The sequence below is a fragment of the Meleagris gallopavo genome, chromosome 3 (assembly GCF_905368555.1).
Source record: "Meleagris gallopavo chromosome 3, MGAL_WU_HG_1.1, whole genome shotgun sequence".
NCBI classification, from domain to species: Eukaryota; Metazoa; Chordata; class Aves; order Galliformes; family Phasianidae; genus Meleagris; species Meleagris gallopavo.
Window position 1 is genome coordinate 72612276 of NC_139406.1, and position 13564 is coordinate 72625839.

The 13564-nt window shown below is 41.2% G+C and overlaps 1 protein-coding gene across 3 annotated transcripts in view; it reads left to right on the forward strand.

Moving 5' to 3' along the window:
• Window positions 1–13564, forward strand: part of LAPTM4B (lysosomal protein transmembrane 4 beta) — a 61875-nt gene that overhangs the window by 18274 nt on the left and 30037 nt on the right. For all 3 annotated transcript variants that reach the window (XM_085221458.1, XM_010709162.3, XM_085221457.1), the window contains exons 3-4: window positions 2963–3036; window positions 3666–3788. In XM_085221458.1, coding sequence (XP_085077584.1) covers window positions 2963–3036; window positions 3666–3788 — 197 coding nt within the window. The remainder of the gene's footprint in view (window positions 1–2962; window positions 3037–3665; window positions 3789–13564) is intronic.

The window sequence follows — 13564 nt, forward strand, 5'->3', positions numbered from 1 at the left end:
CAAGTCTCACAGAAAGCAGCTGAAGGAACTGGGACTATTTAGTCTGGAGAGACCTTATCACTCTACAACTAGCTGAAAGGTGGAGGTTGACATCTTCTCCCAGGGAACAGCAACAAGACAAGAGGGAATGGCCCTAAGTTGCCAGGGAGGTTCAGGTATGTTGGGAAAAATTTCCTATCAGAAAGAGTGTTAATGCATTGCAACAGGCTGTCCAGGGAGGTGATAGACTCAATGCCACTGGAGGTGTTCAATAGAAGTGTAGATATGTTACTGGTTTAGTGGTCACAGTGGTAATGGGTCTACGATTGGACTAGATGATCTTAGAATTCTTTTCCAATCTAATGATTCTACGATTCTGTGGCCTGGGAACCGGAAATGGTTTGGGCTTCCTCCCCTAGTTGTTGTTTAGCCGAGTCCATTTAGTCTCATCTTTCTTATTATTTCTTTAGGGCCTGGGGGAGTTTATGTACTTGAAGATGGACTCGAAAAAATGTGAAATATGGGAGAGGCTAATGCAGTGTTTTGCTAGTAAAAGCCTAATAATCCCTGCGTGGGAGCTGAAAAAAGTCTTGTAAATCAGCCTGGCTTCTGAGAAGGTTTTACCTAAGACTCCTGCAGAGCTTCTCCAGATATGCAGGCTATGATCCTGGCATGTTAACAGCTCAAACAAGAAAAGAGCGTTGCTAGTTTTCATTTACTGTCTTCATGCTATCACAGTTGTATGCAATCCCTTATAAGTCATGCCTATGCCCTGTAGAAACCCATGGGAACTCTGGCAAAATCAGCCATTTCTCTGCTCGAGGATGTGCAGGTGAGGCAAGCAGTGGTCTCTGTACAGAGCTGAGAGAAACAGAAGGCAGTGTTTGGATCCTCTCCCTGCAGAACACAATATGCAACCCAAAGCACAGCAAGATTTAATTCAAATGGAAATATTTTTATAAAGAAACCTATAGATAGCACACTTGAACTTTGGCTAGGGGGCTAAAGGGAAGCATGTGCCTTTTCTGCCCCTCAGCATCAACATCACTGGCATAGCATGAGCCCCGTGTCAAAAGGAGAGGAAAAAGCTACAGCAAGTAAACTCTTCTAATGATGAATGCCAAGGGACATACAATATGGCTGAGAAAAAAATCACCACCTCCCTCTGCTTATCATCTCATTTAGTGTGCTGCATACCTGGTTTCATTCTCATTAACTGAAACCAGTGCATCTCAAAAAGCCCAATGAAGTCTTCAGTAAGAAAGAACCATCTTAGGCCAAAGAGGGCTTGGCATGACCCATTGATCCAGTCTATCTAGGGCCCTCTGTAGTGCCTTTCTACCCTCTGGCAGATCAATGCTCCCTCCCAGCCAGATATTCTCAGTACTAGGACCTCGAAAAATAATGTCCTAACTGCACGACTTCCTCTCTCCTCTTTGGGCATAGCCTCTGAAATGTAGTTGCAAAGTTCAGTTACACACTTACAGTTACTCAAAAGGGCAGGTTCAGAAATACAGTTTTCTCATTTCCGACATTCTGACAAAGGCTATTGATTATGTATGGGAGGTATTTAGGAAAAGACGAAACATATGTGATTTTTTTCCCCCCAGGATCTCCTTCCAGCACTTCATGGCTTAGAAATTTCTTAAGTCTAATGAAAAGTTAATTGAAATCTGAGCAGCAATAGAGGAAAAATATAGGATTCCTGTAATTACTCCAGTCAAAACCTTAAAGAATATTTCGCTTCCTACACCACTTCACCTTTCCTGATAGTTACACATCTTCATTAATAAACTCTGCATCTCTGTAATATTCCTGCTTGAAATGAAACTTTCAAATACATTATGTCTTTTTTAAGATGCCTCTAACTGCCTTGTCTAATCTTTCTTTTAAAAATATGTTTCTGCTTTGCTGAAGTATTTAGAGAGATATGATCAATTGTATGTGGTAGCTATTACTGCAAAAACAAGCTGTAGTGTGCATTCTCTCTTTAGTGTTTGTTGTAGTTTTTGGTTTTGTTTGTTTGTTTTTCCAGATCCATGGCAGCTTGGTCAACCTTTAGGTTAGTTGCAGTGTAACTGGCAATAATTAATAATGAATAATTTTAGACTAAAAGAGGGGAGATTTAGTTTTTAGGTTAGATGTTAGGTGAGTTGCTGGCACAGGCTGCTCAGAAAAGCTTTTGATGTCCCATCCCTGGAGGCATTCAAGGCCAGGTCAGGTGGGGCCCTGGACAGCCAGATCTGGTGGCCATGGCAGAGGGTTGGAACTGAGTAGAAGTTAAGGTCCCTTCAACACAAGCCATTCTATGACTCTATGATAATATGAACATCCTGACCTTCCCAAGATTAGTCTGAACTTAGTTTTTTATCTCATTACAGACCTCTTCTCCCAGACTGTGGTCTTCTCCAGTCTGAGAGGCGTGTCTGCAACCACAGGCAAAGATGTGACAGTGGTTCCTGCTGATCCACGTAGAACAGACAGCCTTCAGCTGTGTGTCCTGATGCCAAGAGCTGTCTCACAGCAGGCAGAGTTGGGTACAGAGTATAAAAGTAGCCAAAGGCCTTGTTACTGCCAGGCAGCCGGCTTCTGTTCATCTCCAATGTCTGGCAAGCTCTGATTTATCCACAATGGTCACGTTTTAAGTCCTGCACAGACACTTTTTGATGACTGATGTAATCATCACAGGCAAAATAATCTTCTTGCCAATTATTCCCCAGATATTTGAAAATTCTTCGGGAAAAAAAAAAAAACGAAACTATTCACATCCTTATCAAAGCTATAGAAGCTTGTGCAGAGTAATCACTGTCTTTGTTTCTCATATTTTAGAGGTCCTTCATAGGAGCTAGAGTTTCCTCCTCTCTGGCTCATCACCACCCACACACACATCCTGTCCTTTGGGATGCTCATCACCGAGCAAGTGGCAAAATAACTGAATCAAGCTCTGAATTTTTCTGCAATCACTCATATGTTTCTCTTTCAGATGTGTGCATTGCCACAGCAATTTCTCTACTTATGATTCTGATTTGTGCAATGGCTACGTATGGCGCATATAAGGTAACTCATCATACTCCATAAAGATGTGAATTAAGCAAAGTATACAAGCTATAGAAAGCAAATTAAAAATGCTTCTTTCTAACAATTTCTTGTTAACTGAAAATTAAGAGAAAGAACAAAGAGGTGGCAGAGCTTGTTGCCTCGATAGTGGTATCACACAGCCCTGTGCTGAAGGCAGGACAGCTGCCCACTTGTGTTTACTGTCTGCACTTTCAAATATGAGTAATCTTTGGGAAAGCTGTGCATTCAGAGGACTGAATCTTGTTCCTGCCAAAATTAATGGAATTTTTTTCCCATACAACTCCCATGCCTGTGGTTTGTCCCAGTACTAATTCTGTTTATTAGGGGAAAAAAAAAATTCTCTTGTGGTTTTTAAATGTCCCAGTATAACAAGTTGTGGGACTTGCACCACACATACTGCAGCAGTTCAGCAGCCAAGCTGGCATGGCCAACTCTTGTGGTCGAATGTTGTATTTCCTTTAGCTGATTTTACAGTGTATTTTCTTTTACAGCTCCATGAAATGTAACACTGCGTTCTGTTAAATGTTCCTTAGGTTTTAGTGCAGAAATATATATATATCTCAATTTTAGCTTGTCATTGATGACTTTTTATTTTATTTTCTTTCCAGCAACATGCGGCTTGGATCATCCCTTTCTTCTGTTACCAGATCTTTGACTTTGCTCTCAACACATTGGTTGCCATCAGTGTACTCGTCTATCCCAGCACAATTCAAGACTACCTTCGCCAGCTGGTAAACCACCTGATTTTCACAAGTCTCCTGGGGCTTAGGAGAGAACTGTGTACAGTTTGTCTTGTATTTCTAGCCAATATTTCACTGTGGACTTCCTAGGCAGTCCTTCAACAGTCCTCTCAGTTTGAGCTTCGTTGTCTATATTCAATATCCTTGCAAGTTATATTACTAGCTTATTACAATATAATAATACTAGCTTATTTGTGCAGAGTTCTGGAGTCTTGGAGTGCTGTGGAAGTTTTCAGCACTGTTTCATTTACGAGAGTCATTGTAAGAGATAGAGAGTAAGTGATTGCTTTTGAATTTGAAGTTACTGTGTTCATATCCAGTGACTTATTTTTGGTTCTATACCAGGGATGTTTTTTTTTTTCTCCTTTGAATGTATTTGGTGGCTTTAACACAGATTTCATTAAGCAGGAGTTTGATACAAGGCAGGTTTGTTTTTGCTAGAATATCCTGTCAGAGTCAGTTTTAGGATCAATTAGAGGTACCCTTCTTGCCATGTTCTACTTAGACCAGACATCCATAGTCAGCACTGAGTGAGCCTACAGGATATGATTACAATCCCCTACAGTGAGGACAAGAGCACCTTTTGTTTCAGGGCCATGCCCAGATGGGTTCAGGTGGATTTGCAAAGTTGTAGAACCTAACTCTGCAGCCGTCTTTGAAAATGTGCCTTGAGAACTTGAATGCAGATTAGTTTGGCTGTGAACTTTGTTATGTGGATGGAAAACCAGCTAGAGCAGTATAAATAACAGATAATGAGCAGCAGCTGGCAGATAAATGGCCACACAAATCTGTGGGAAGAGGCAATGTGACAAGCCAGCAGGCGCTGGGATACATCAGGAGCCTGTTATGATTCACCTTACTTAACACCCACCTGCCTTCACAGCCAGTGCTGCACTGGAATAGAAGCAGAGCAACAATTCAAGAGATTCTCAGAGATAAGAGTGGAAAAGAGCAAATTAAAGCAGAAGCCCTCCTGTTCACCCTTTGCCTGCAGCTCTTCACTTGGGCCAGTGCCAGCCCCACTCCTGTGGCAGCTGAGGGGCCATGTGGCTGCACTACCAGATGCAGCTCTGCAGCTCACAGTCCCCATTCCAGGAGGCTCATTGTAATCAGGTTTTGCTTAATATTGGCTCCTGTGGGAGAATGAAATGGGGAAAACATCAGCCTTTGGAACAGGCAGGGAGCTGTGCATTAAAGAGACCCTTTTCTTCTTGTTGGGTGCCACATCTGGACCTGGCTCACCAAGAAGGCAAAGGACAGCTAATTCCTTCAAAATCAGTAGGTCATCACTGTCATCACTGCTGTTAGGCCCTTCCATAGCCAAAACACAATGACCAGGCCCTGGAGGATACTGGAAACTGTGCAGCAAACCACTTTGTGATCCACCTTGCTGTTTCAGCCTACATTTCTAACAGCATTACTAATTATTCCAGGAAAAACACGTTTTTTCCTTCTGTTCAGTGCAGCCACCATCTGCTGTGCACATACACTTTTGTTTTCTTCCATGACGCGTTTCCTGAGGTACACTCGGCACAAAGCCAAGTCCTACCATGTGACTGTCAAGAAAGCTGGAGACTTAATCTCCTTTTAAGAGTCTTTCATGTTGCTGAGATGTTTTATTTCTGGATAACTCAAATTAATGAAGCCTTCATTAAAAGTTACTAGAAGTTAAAAAAGTAACTAACAACCTCACAATCTATAACTAGAAAGCGCAAAAGACTATAAGTATATTGGAAATGAAAAAGAAAAAATTCTAGTGAAGGAGAGGCTATTTGTTGGGAAGAGGTGATAAAAGTACTGATGCAAAAAACAAGGGAGAAGTATTTCTGCTCTGCATTTGGAAACAAGCGATATAATGTGTTTACATGGCCAGGGTTTTTGAAGTACTTTTGCTGACAGTCAGGAGAGTTTTCACTCTGAACACACATTTTTTTAAATGAATAGACCCAGCTAATTTGTACTCCAGTGTGTTAAACTATCTGTTTGCATGGATCTTTGTCTTGTGGTTGTGAATCATTTTCTAGGTGGGTAATGAGATTGCGTTTCATGAGCACTAAACTGTCTGTGCTCAAAAGGGCAAGGGGGATATCCAGGATAATTACAGGCTGATTATCCTGACATTGCTACCAAGCAGAGTAACAGCAATACTGAGATGAAAGTCAGTTGATAAAGGATTAAGACAGAGCAATATGATTAATGTCTGCCAGCACAGTTTCATGGTATATCGATCCTACAGGGAAACTCATTTTCTTTCCCTGACTAGATTGCATGTTTTGTAAATAAAGGTGAGCAGGGACATAATAGACCTTTGTAAGACATTTGACTTCATGGCATAATAGAGCATCACAGAATCACAGAATGGCCAGGGTTGCAAGGGACCTCAAGGATCATGAATCTCCAACCCCCCTGCCACAGGCAGGGCCACCAACCTCCCCATTTAATACTAGACCAGGCTGCCCAGGGCCTCATCCAATCTGGCCTTGAACACCTCCAGGGACTGGGCATCCACAGCCTCTATGGGCAGCCTGTTCCAGCACTTCACCACTCACATACTAAAGAACTTCCCCCTACATCCAACCTAATTCTTCCCTCCTTCAACTTAAAACCATTTCCCCTTGTCCTGTTGTTATCTACCCTTTCCAAGAGTTGACTCCCCGCCTGTTTATAAGGTCTCTTTAGGTACTGGAAGGCTGCAATGAGGTCACCCTGCAACTTTCTCTTCTCCAGGCTGAACAAGCCCAGCTCCCTCAGCCTGTCTTCACAGGGAGATGCTCCAGTCCCTTGATCATCTTCATGGCCCTCCTTTGGACCCTCTCCAACAACTCTCTGTCTTTTTTGTACTGGGGGCTCCAGACCTGGACACAGTACTCCAGATGGGGCCTCACAAGAGCAGAGTAGAGAGGGGCAATCACCTCCCTGCTCCTGTTGGCTGATGGAGCCCGGGATAACATTCACTTTCTGAGCTGCAAGAGCACACTGCTGGCTCATGTTAAGTTTTTTATCCATCAGGATGCCCAGGTTCTTCTCTGCAGGGCTACTCTCAAGGACTGCTCCTTCTAGTCTGTATAAATGCCTTGGATTCCTCCAGCAAAAGTGCAAAATTCAAGTGCTCATCAGTGAAACACTAAATTAATAAAGGATCTATCAAATGGATTAGAACAGGTTAGCTGGCAGATGGGGAAGGGTTGTAGTCAAACCAAATATCTTCCAATGGGTTTTTGTTTTGGGTTGAGCAAGGTCTCCAGGAGTCAACAGTAGGTTTTGCGCTCTTGCTGACTTCTTCTAACAACTTTGGTGCCCAAAGGGCTGTTCACCATGGCTAACACCAACCATAGGAGAGAGCTTCTCTAAGTTACTGTCTGGAGGGATCAAGTTCTTTATGGAAGGTTGAGAGCAGGAGCCAAATGTAACTCTTATTTCTCATGTTCTGAAAGATTATACACTGCACTGCCCAAAGTGAATACATCTCTGCATTTCTCAGAGCCAGTACTTGTGACTTTTTCCAGCAAAAATTGTATCTAATAGAACTTGTGGCTGACACAGAGACTAATCGAGATGTAAATAACCCTATGGACAGAAGCATTACCCAGTGATCCACACTGACTGGAGCCTGAGTTCAGTCAGCAATTTGTGCTATGCTGCTAAATCTAAATACATTTTTTAAAAAGTAATAGAAGGAATACAGATGAGATTATATTATAGCAACTGCACCTGAGAGACTGGGGAACTAAATGACAAGTCTCTTCTTTTTTTTCTTTTTTTTTTTTTAACTGCTCTGCTATTGTCATAGAACGCATCCAAATATTTCTTCTGTCTCCAATTTTTAACATGCAGAAAGGTTCCTCTGTAAGCCATTTAAAAGCCGTATAAATTGCAGTATGATGACAAATAACAAGCTCTTCCTGCTTAATTTGTCAAGAAAGAAAATCAAAAGATGATGCCATTATAGCTTTCGTATGCAGAACAAGTAGATATTAAAAGGCTGCTGAAATAATGATAATGGTAATTATCAATAGCTAAAAGCTGGTCTGGTTAAGTTCAATTAGAAACAAGGAGTCATTTCTGTTTTGTCATTCACAGCAGAGATTAGTGAATTTCAAAGACTACGTGGGGCCATGGTGAATTTTGTACATTAACACCAACTGTTTAACTGTTTTGAAACTGTTTAACCCTCCTGTGTCTGGGCCATGGTCCTTAGCACCAGTACCTTAGCAGAGGTCTCTGGGACCCTCACATGGAAACCATGATATCAGAGTTACTTTTGCAATATGTGGGGTTTTGGTGGCAGAATAAGATGAAAGTAAAACTAAACTTTTCCAGTTTTTAGCAATAATGCTATCAGTGCAGTGCCAAACACTGTTATACAGGCTTGCACCCATGGACATGTTCCCCTACCTTTTAATGCTCCTGGTAGAGAAGTCTGTAGTCTTATATGCCATGTTCATATCTATAGTTAATATCTGTAATATCTAGCAGTTAGTATCTATATCCCCATAAGTGAAATCTGAGTCATGCCAATTGCGTGTGACCACTCTTGATGATTTATAAGTAATGCTAGGGACATCTTGCCCTCTTTCTCTTTGCAGAGGCCTGCCAAGCAAGGCAAAAAGCAAGGGAGTGGATTGTGTTTCTTCCTGGCAACCTTACTTTTTTTTTTTTTCCTCTAAAACTACCTTGAATATGGGGATTGATGCTATAGAGAGCAGAGTTTCGTAAGGGAAATGAGAAATCTCAGTCATTCTTCAAAACCGTGATTGAATATCTGGAAGAGCATATTCCTTAAGTAATGGAATACATTTGGCAGCCACAGAAGAACATTACTTTCTTACTCTAAGGTCAAACTCCCATATTTTTAATCACTTCTACTTCTCTATGTTATTATCTGTAATTATTCTATCTATTCATTATTGTGCACATGTATCAGAATTAAGTCTACCAGTGGAGAGTTACAAGCTATTTCTATGTACTTTTAGAAAGATGGTGAATAGGTACCTATCAATAGGGTAGCTCAAAGTGCAGCAATTGCAGAACACAAGTGCACAGGCTGTTTTGTAATGTCAACCTGCAAGGGCTGCAAATGTCCTTGGAAATTTTATGTTGGCTTTTTGTACACAGCTTCACACAGGAATGCCACTCAAATCCTGTACATTGCAAGAGCATCTTAGCATGAAGGGTCATGTAAAAAAGGGAGATGTTACAGCTATCATTTCAAATGGGCTATGGATATGACATCTTGAAACTTTCTGAAGTTGTCCTTTTTCGTTATTGGTGCCACTAGAAAAAAAAAATCTTTACATCTTATAAATGTTGCATATATGAAACAAAAATATTTTCAATTCTTGGAGCAGTGGAGGTCTAAAGCAGATTGAACCTAAAGCACATTTTATTTCTTCACCTCAAATAATACTTTGATATATGTGCTTCCTAAAACCTTCAAATTAAACACTTCATCTCCTGTCATCTGATATCAGTATACATAATGAATTGAACCAGAGGTGCAGAACAGGCTAGTCTGCAACTGAGTTACACGACATTGTTTTTTATTAAAGTATAGATCTTTTTCAGGTCATCTAAAGAAAATGTTGAGGTATACTAAACGGCTGCAATGTGATGTCTAACAGTTGAGGTTGTATCAGTCATGCTTTTATATCCTACGGGAATGGTCTAGAGAATATAAAATATTAAACCTAGAGAAATTATTCCCATAAAGTAAAGCTTAATAAAGGAATATTCTTTGACACTTTCTGACATTTTTAGTACCATTTTATAATTCCAAAGAGGTACAATTAACTTCATAGCAGGGTTTCAAGATTCTACAGACACATTGCTGCTTTCTTTCAGTTCTGTAAGATGTAATTATCTGAGGACTGTAACTGCTGATTGAGAATCCACACCATTTTTTTATGATGGATTTGTTATGATCCAAAAGGAAGGAAAGCATAGGAGACTGCACAAGAGGGAATTAGAAGAGACTTGGCCTTTCTATTGTGCATTTGTCCAATATTGATGCCAAATACTTGCTATATAAATTTGAGATTCTTTTGAAGAATCTAATAGAGCTTTGTTATGTATAAGCAGTAATTATTTTTAATTGAAAGTTTACAGGTATATTATTATGTATGCAATGTGCTCAGTATCCATGACACGCCACTACAAGTACTTCTTGTTTGCATAGGAAATTTCACAACATGTTGCTGCAGAATCCCTCCTGCATTTCCAATGATGGATTGGATATCTTCCCATCAAGCCATAAGTCTCTTTTAGCTTCATCAGACCTTGCACAATATTTGACACTGAGTCGTTCCCTGAAGTTAAGGTACCCATGCATTTGCCAAACTTTTGGTCTGATGGACCAGATGCCTAGGACCATCCCTGAAGCAGGATTTCAGCTCCTGGTTTCTCCATGGCTGAGCAAACCCCTCATACAGGAAAAGAATTTGTCTCTTCCCACTTCGTATACCCATACTAGTGTTTGAACTCATCACTGCAGCATCAGCAGATGGGTGCTTAATTCATCTGAACTGCTTTTGATACTGGAACCAGCTGAGACATTTCCAGTAATCTTTGTTGATTCTTTGTTGTTGATTCTTTGCAGGTTTCTTTTTTTTTCAATTTCAATTTTCAATTATTCTTCCTACAACACTGAAGGGTCTGTGGTTGTGAGTCAAGATCTAGTGGTTCCTCAGCCTGTCTGGGCAAGCATTACATATCTACTTGTTGGTAGGTGTAACCAGCCTCAATAACAAACAAAGGGAACTTCCATGTTGACCCATGGCCCTGGGCCATTCATTGCAGCTTTTTCCCTCACAAAGAAAGCAGGGAAGTCCCAGGAGGAATCACAAAATCATGGAATATTCGAGATTGGAAGGGACCCACAAGGATCATCAAGTCCAACTTCTGGCTACACACAGGACCACCCCAAATTCAAACTTTATGTCTGAAAGCATTGTCCAAACGCTCCCTGAACTCCAGCAGCTTGGTGCCGTGACCACTGCCCTGGGCAGCCTGATCCATGTCCAGTCAGCTTCCTGTGCCCAAGAACCTGTCCCTGACCCCCACCTGTCCCTCCCCTGATGCAGCTCCAAGCCGTTCCCTTCAGGCCTCCTCTTAGCTCCTCTGCTCTGGGCTGAACAAACCAAGGAATCTCAGTCACTCCTCATGCATATTGTCTTTTAGACCCTTCACCGTCTTCTCTTTAGATGCTCTCTGCTAGGATCTGGCTTCATTTTTTTACACTCTGCACCAAGGCTTTACAGGTATCTGCTGATGGGGATAGCCATGTGCAACTTGCTGTCACTTCTCATCAGGAAAGAAACCCAGATCGCTGAGTGTGGATGGACAAACTGCAGCCTTTGCTCCTCATATATTCTCCCAGCTTGTTGCTTTCTCTGTTTATTTACTGTCCTTTCACCTGTAGCACTGCTGATGTAAGGGATGTGTTCCTCCCAGGCTTGGGCAGGTCTCATGGCTCTGGCAGATGTTCTTGCTCTTTAAGGTTTCAGGAACTTCTGTGGTCATTTCTCACACTCCTCTTTCCCTCATGCAAATCTCAATTGCAGTGATGTCTGGAAAGAGCCCATCATACTGTGAACGAAGTCCCAACATGCAGTTGTCCAGTCTTAGACTGGAGACTGATTCCCAAAGCCAGAGCATCTAAAGAGGAAAGCCTCACTAGGAGGGTTCTATTACATTCAGAAACTTTTCTAACTAGTTTTTAATGGTAGGTCAGTACTAAAAGTAGCCTTTTTTAGACAGTTTTACTGGGACTGCTTCTGCTTGACTGGGCTTTCTAACTCAGTGTATGGCTTCACTTCTGCAAACTACAGTAGAGTTGGCTGTGGCTGCAATACTTAAATTTTCAGCATATAAGGTTTGGCATTGCTTTTCAATGCATCTTTTCTTGTCATACATTCTTGCTTTCTTGGCTTCTGGGTGTCGCAGTTTCAAATGTGATAGGAAAAGGGGAGGGGAAACGCTTTTCACCCTCTCATCCCCCTCTCAGGAAGAAGGAAAAAAAAAAAAACACAGAACAACCCAATTAAGATAGAGAGAAAAAAATTGCTACAAATGGTAGAATGTAAGATAACAAGAAGAAAAAGTGTTACAATTAATAAAACAAGTAAAATGGGAGAGAGGGAAGTTTCAACCACTCTGCTCGCTGTGCTGCCAGAAACTGGAAGGGCCATTCTCCCCCACAACTCAGCATCGAGTTACTCTGAGGTATACACTGAATATTCTCATTTTCTTGCATTATCATAGAATCATAGAACAGCCTAGGTTGAAAAGACCTCAAAGATCATCTAGTTTCAGCCCCCCTGCTGAGGGCAGGGTTGCCAACCACTAGAGCTGATTGCCCAGAGCCACATCCAGCCTTGATGGATGGATCAGTCTTGATCCACTAAGTAAATACAGGTTCCTGAGCAAAAGCAATCCCAAGAATTGCTTGCCCTTGCTCAAGGCCAGGATGACCCAGTTTTCCGCAGTATGTTCTTTGCATGTACTATAGAGACTTTTCCCCCTTATACAGCAAGTACAAGGCCAAATTGGGCAGGGCTATCTTGGCTGGCAGACTCTCAAGTATTGACTAACAAATTACCTTCTGCTAGATGTTTATCCCAGTGCTTGCATGTTCCACCACCCATTGCTTTCAGCATGGTTTTTTACAGTCTGTTGTATCATTCAGTTTTCTCAGAAGCTAGTGCATGATAGGAGATATGACATATCCATTCAATGCCATGCTTTTTGGCCCATGTGTTTATGAGAGTGTTTTTTAAATGAGTCCTATTATCTGAATCAATTCTGTTTGGGGTACCATATTGCCATAAAACCTGTTTTTTGAGGCCTAATATTGTGTTATGGGCAGTGACGTGAAGAACAGGATATGTTTCAAGCCACCCAATAGTTGCTTCCACCATACACTCTTGATTTCTTGGTTTGTGGGTTACCATATCCACTATACATAGCAATAAACTTGGTAAGGTGAAAGAAAAAAAAAAAAAGAAAAAAGTAACTAATTGAATTATAGCAATCTAGTTTCCTACAAAAGCTGTACCTCATAACGTATATATTATAACATGATAAAAACTCCAGCCATGGAATTCAGTACATTAACAGAAACACTGCTGTCAAGAGCAGAAAATGTGCTTATGTAACAGTTATCTGCAAATGGTTACAGCTGCTGTTGATGTTAATCACTCTGAACAGTTCATGGAAGCGCTAAATAAAGAGCTATTCTTACTAACAGCTGTCCAAAAAAAAAAAAAAAAAAAAAAAAAAAGAGAATTTCCTGAAGCTCTGGGCTGAGTTCTGGTACAAGGGGCATTAAGGGGTTATGTTGGATTTTCACCATCATTGCCAAGAGTACAGTTGTAATTCGGTGTCTAGTTAATTGTCCTGACAAGGATGCAGAGCTGGCCTGCTTAAGTAATTTGGTCAGTAAGGAAGAAGGAGGTTGCGTGAGGAAGGAGCTAATGCATATTGTTATGTACACTGCTGCCACAGAGCTGTCTTGTGGAGAGCGGCTCTATCTATCTATGAACAGTAGTTTATTCCATCTGGAACAGGAACTCATGCGTGGCCATATTTCAAAACAATTTGGAATGTTCAAGTTAATGAATGTTTTCTTTAAGCAACAGCAAATACATCAGAACATTTTTAGAGGTTGTTTTGCAGCCAGTGGTCCTGAAGTGTTACACAATTTTAAATCATCTAAAAGGATAAACGTTGTTGCTTCCCTTTCATATACGAGATAACAGAGGGCTGGAGCA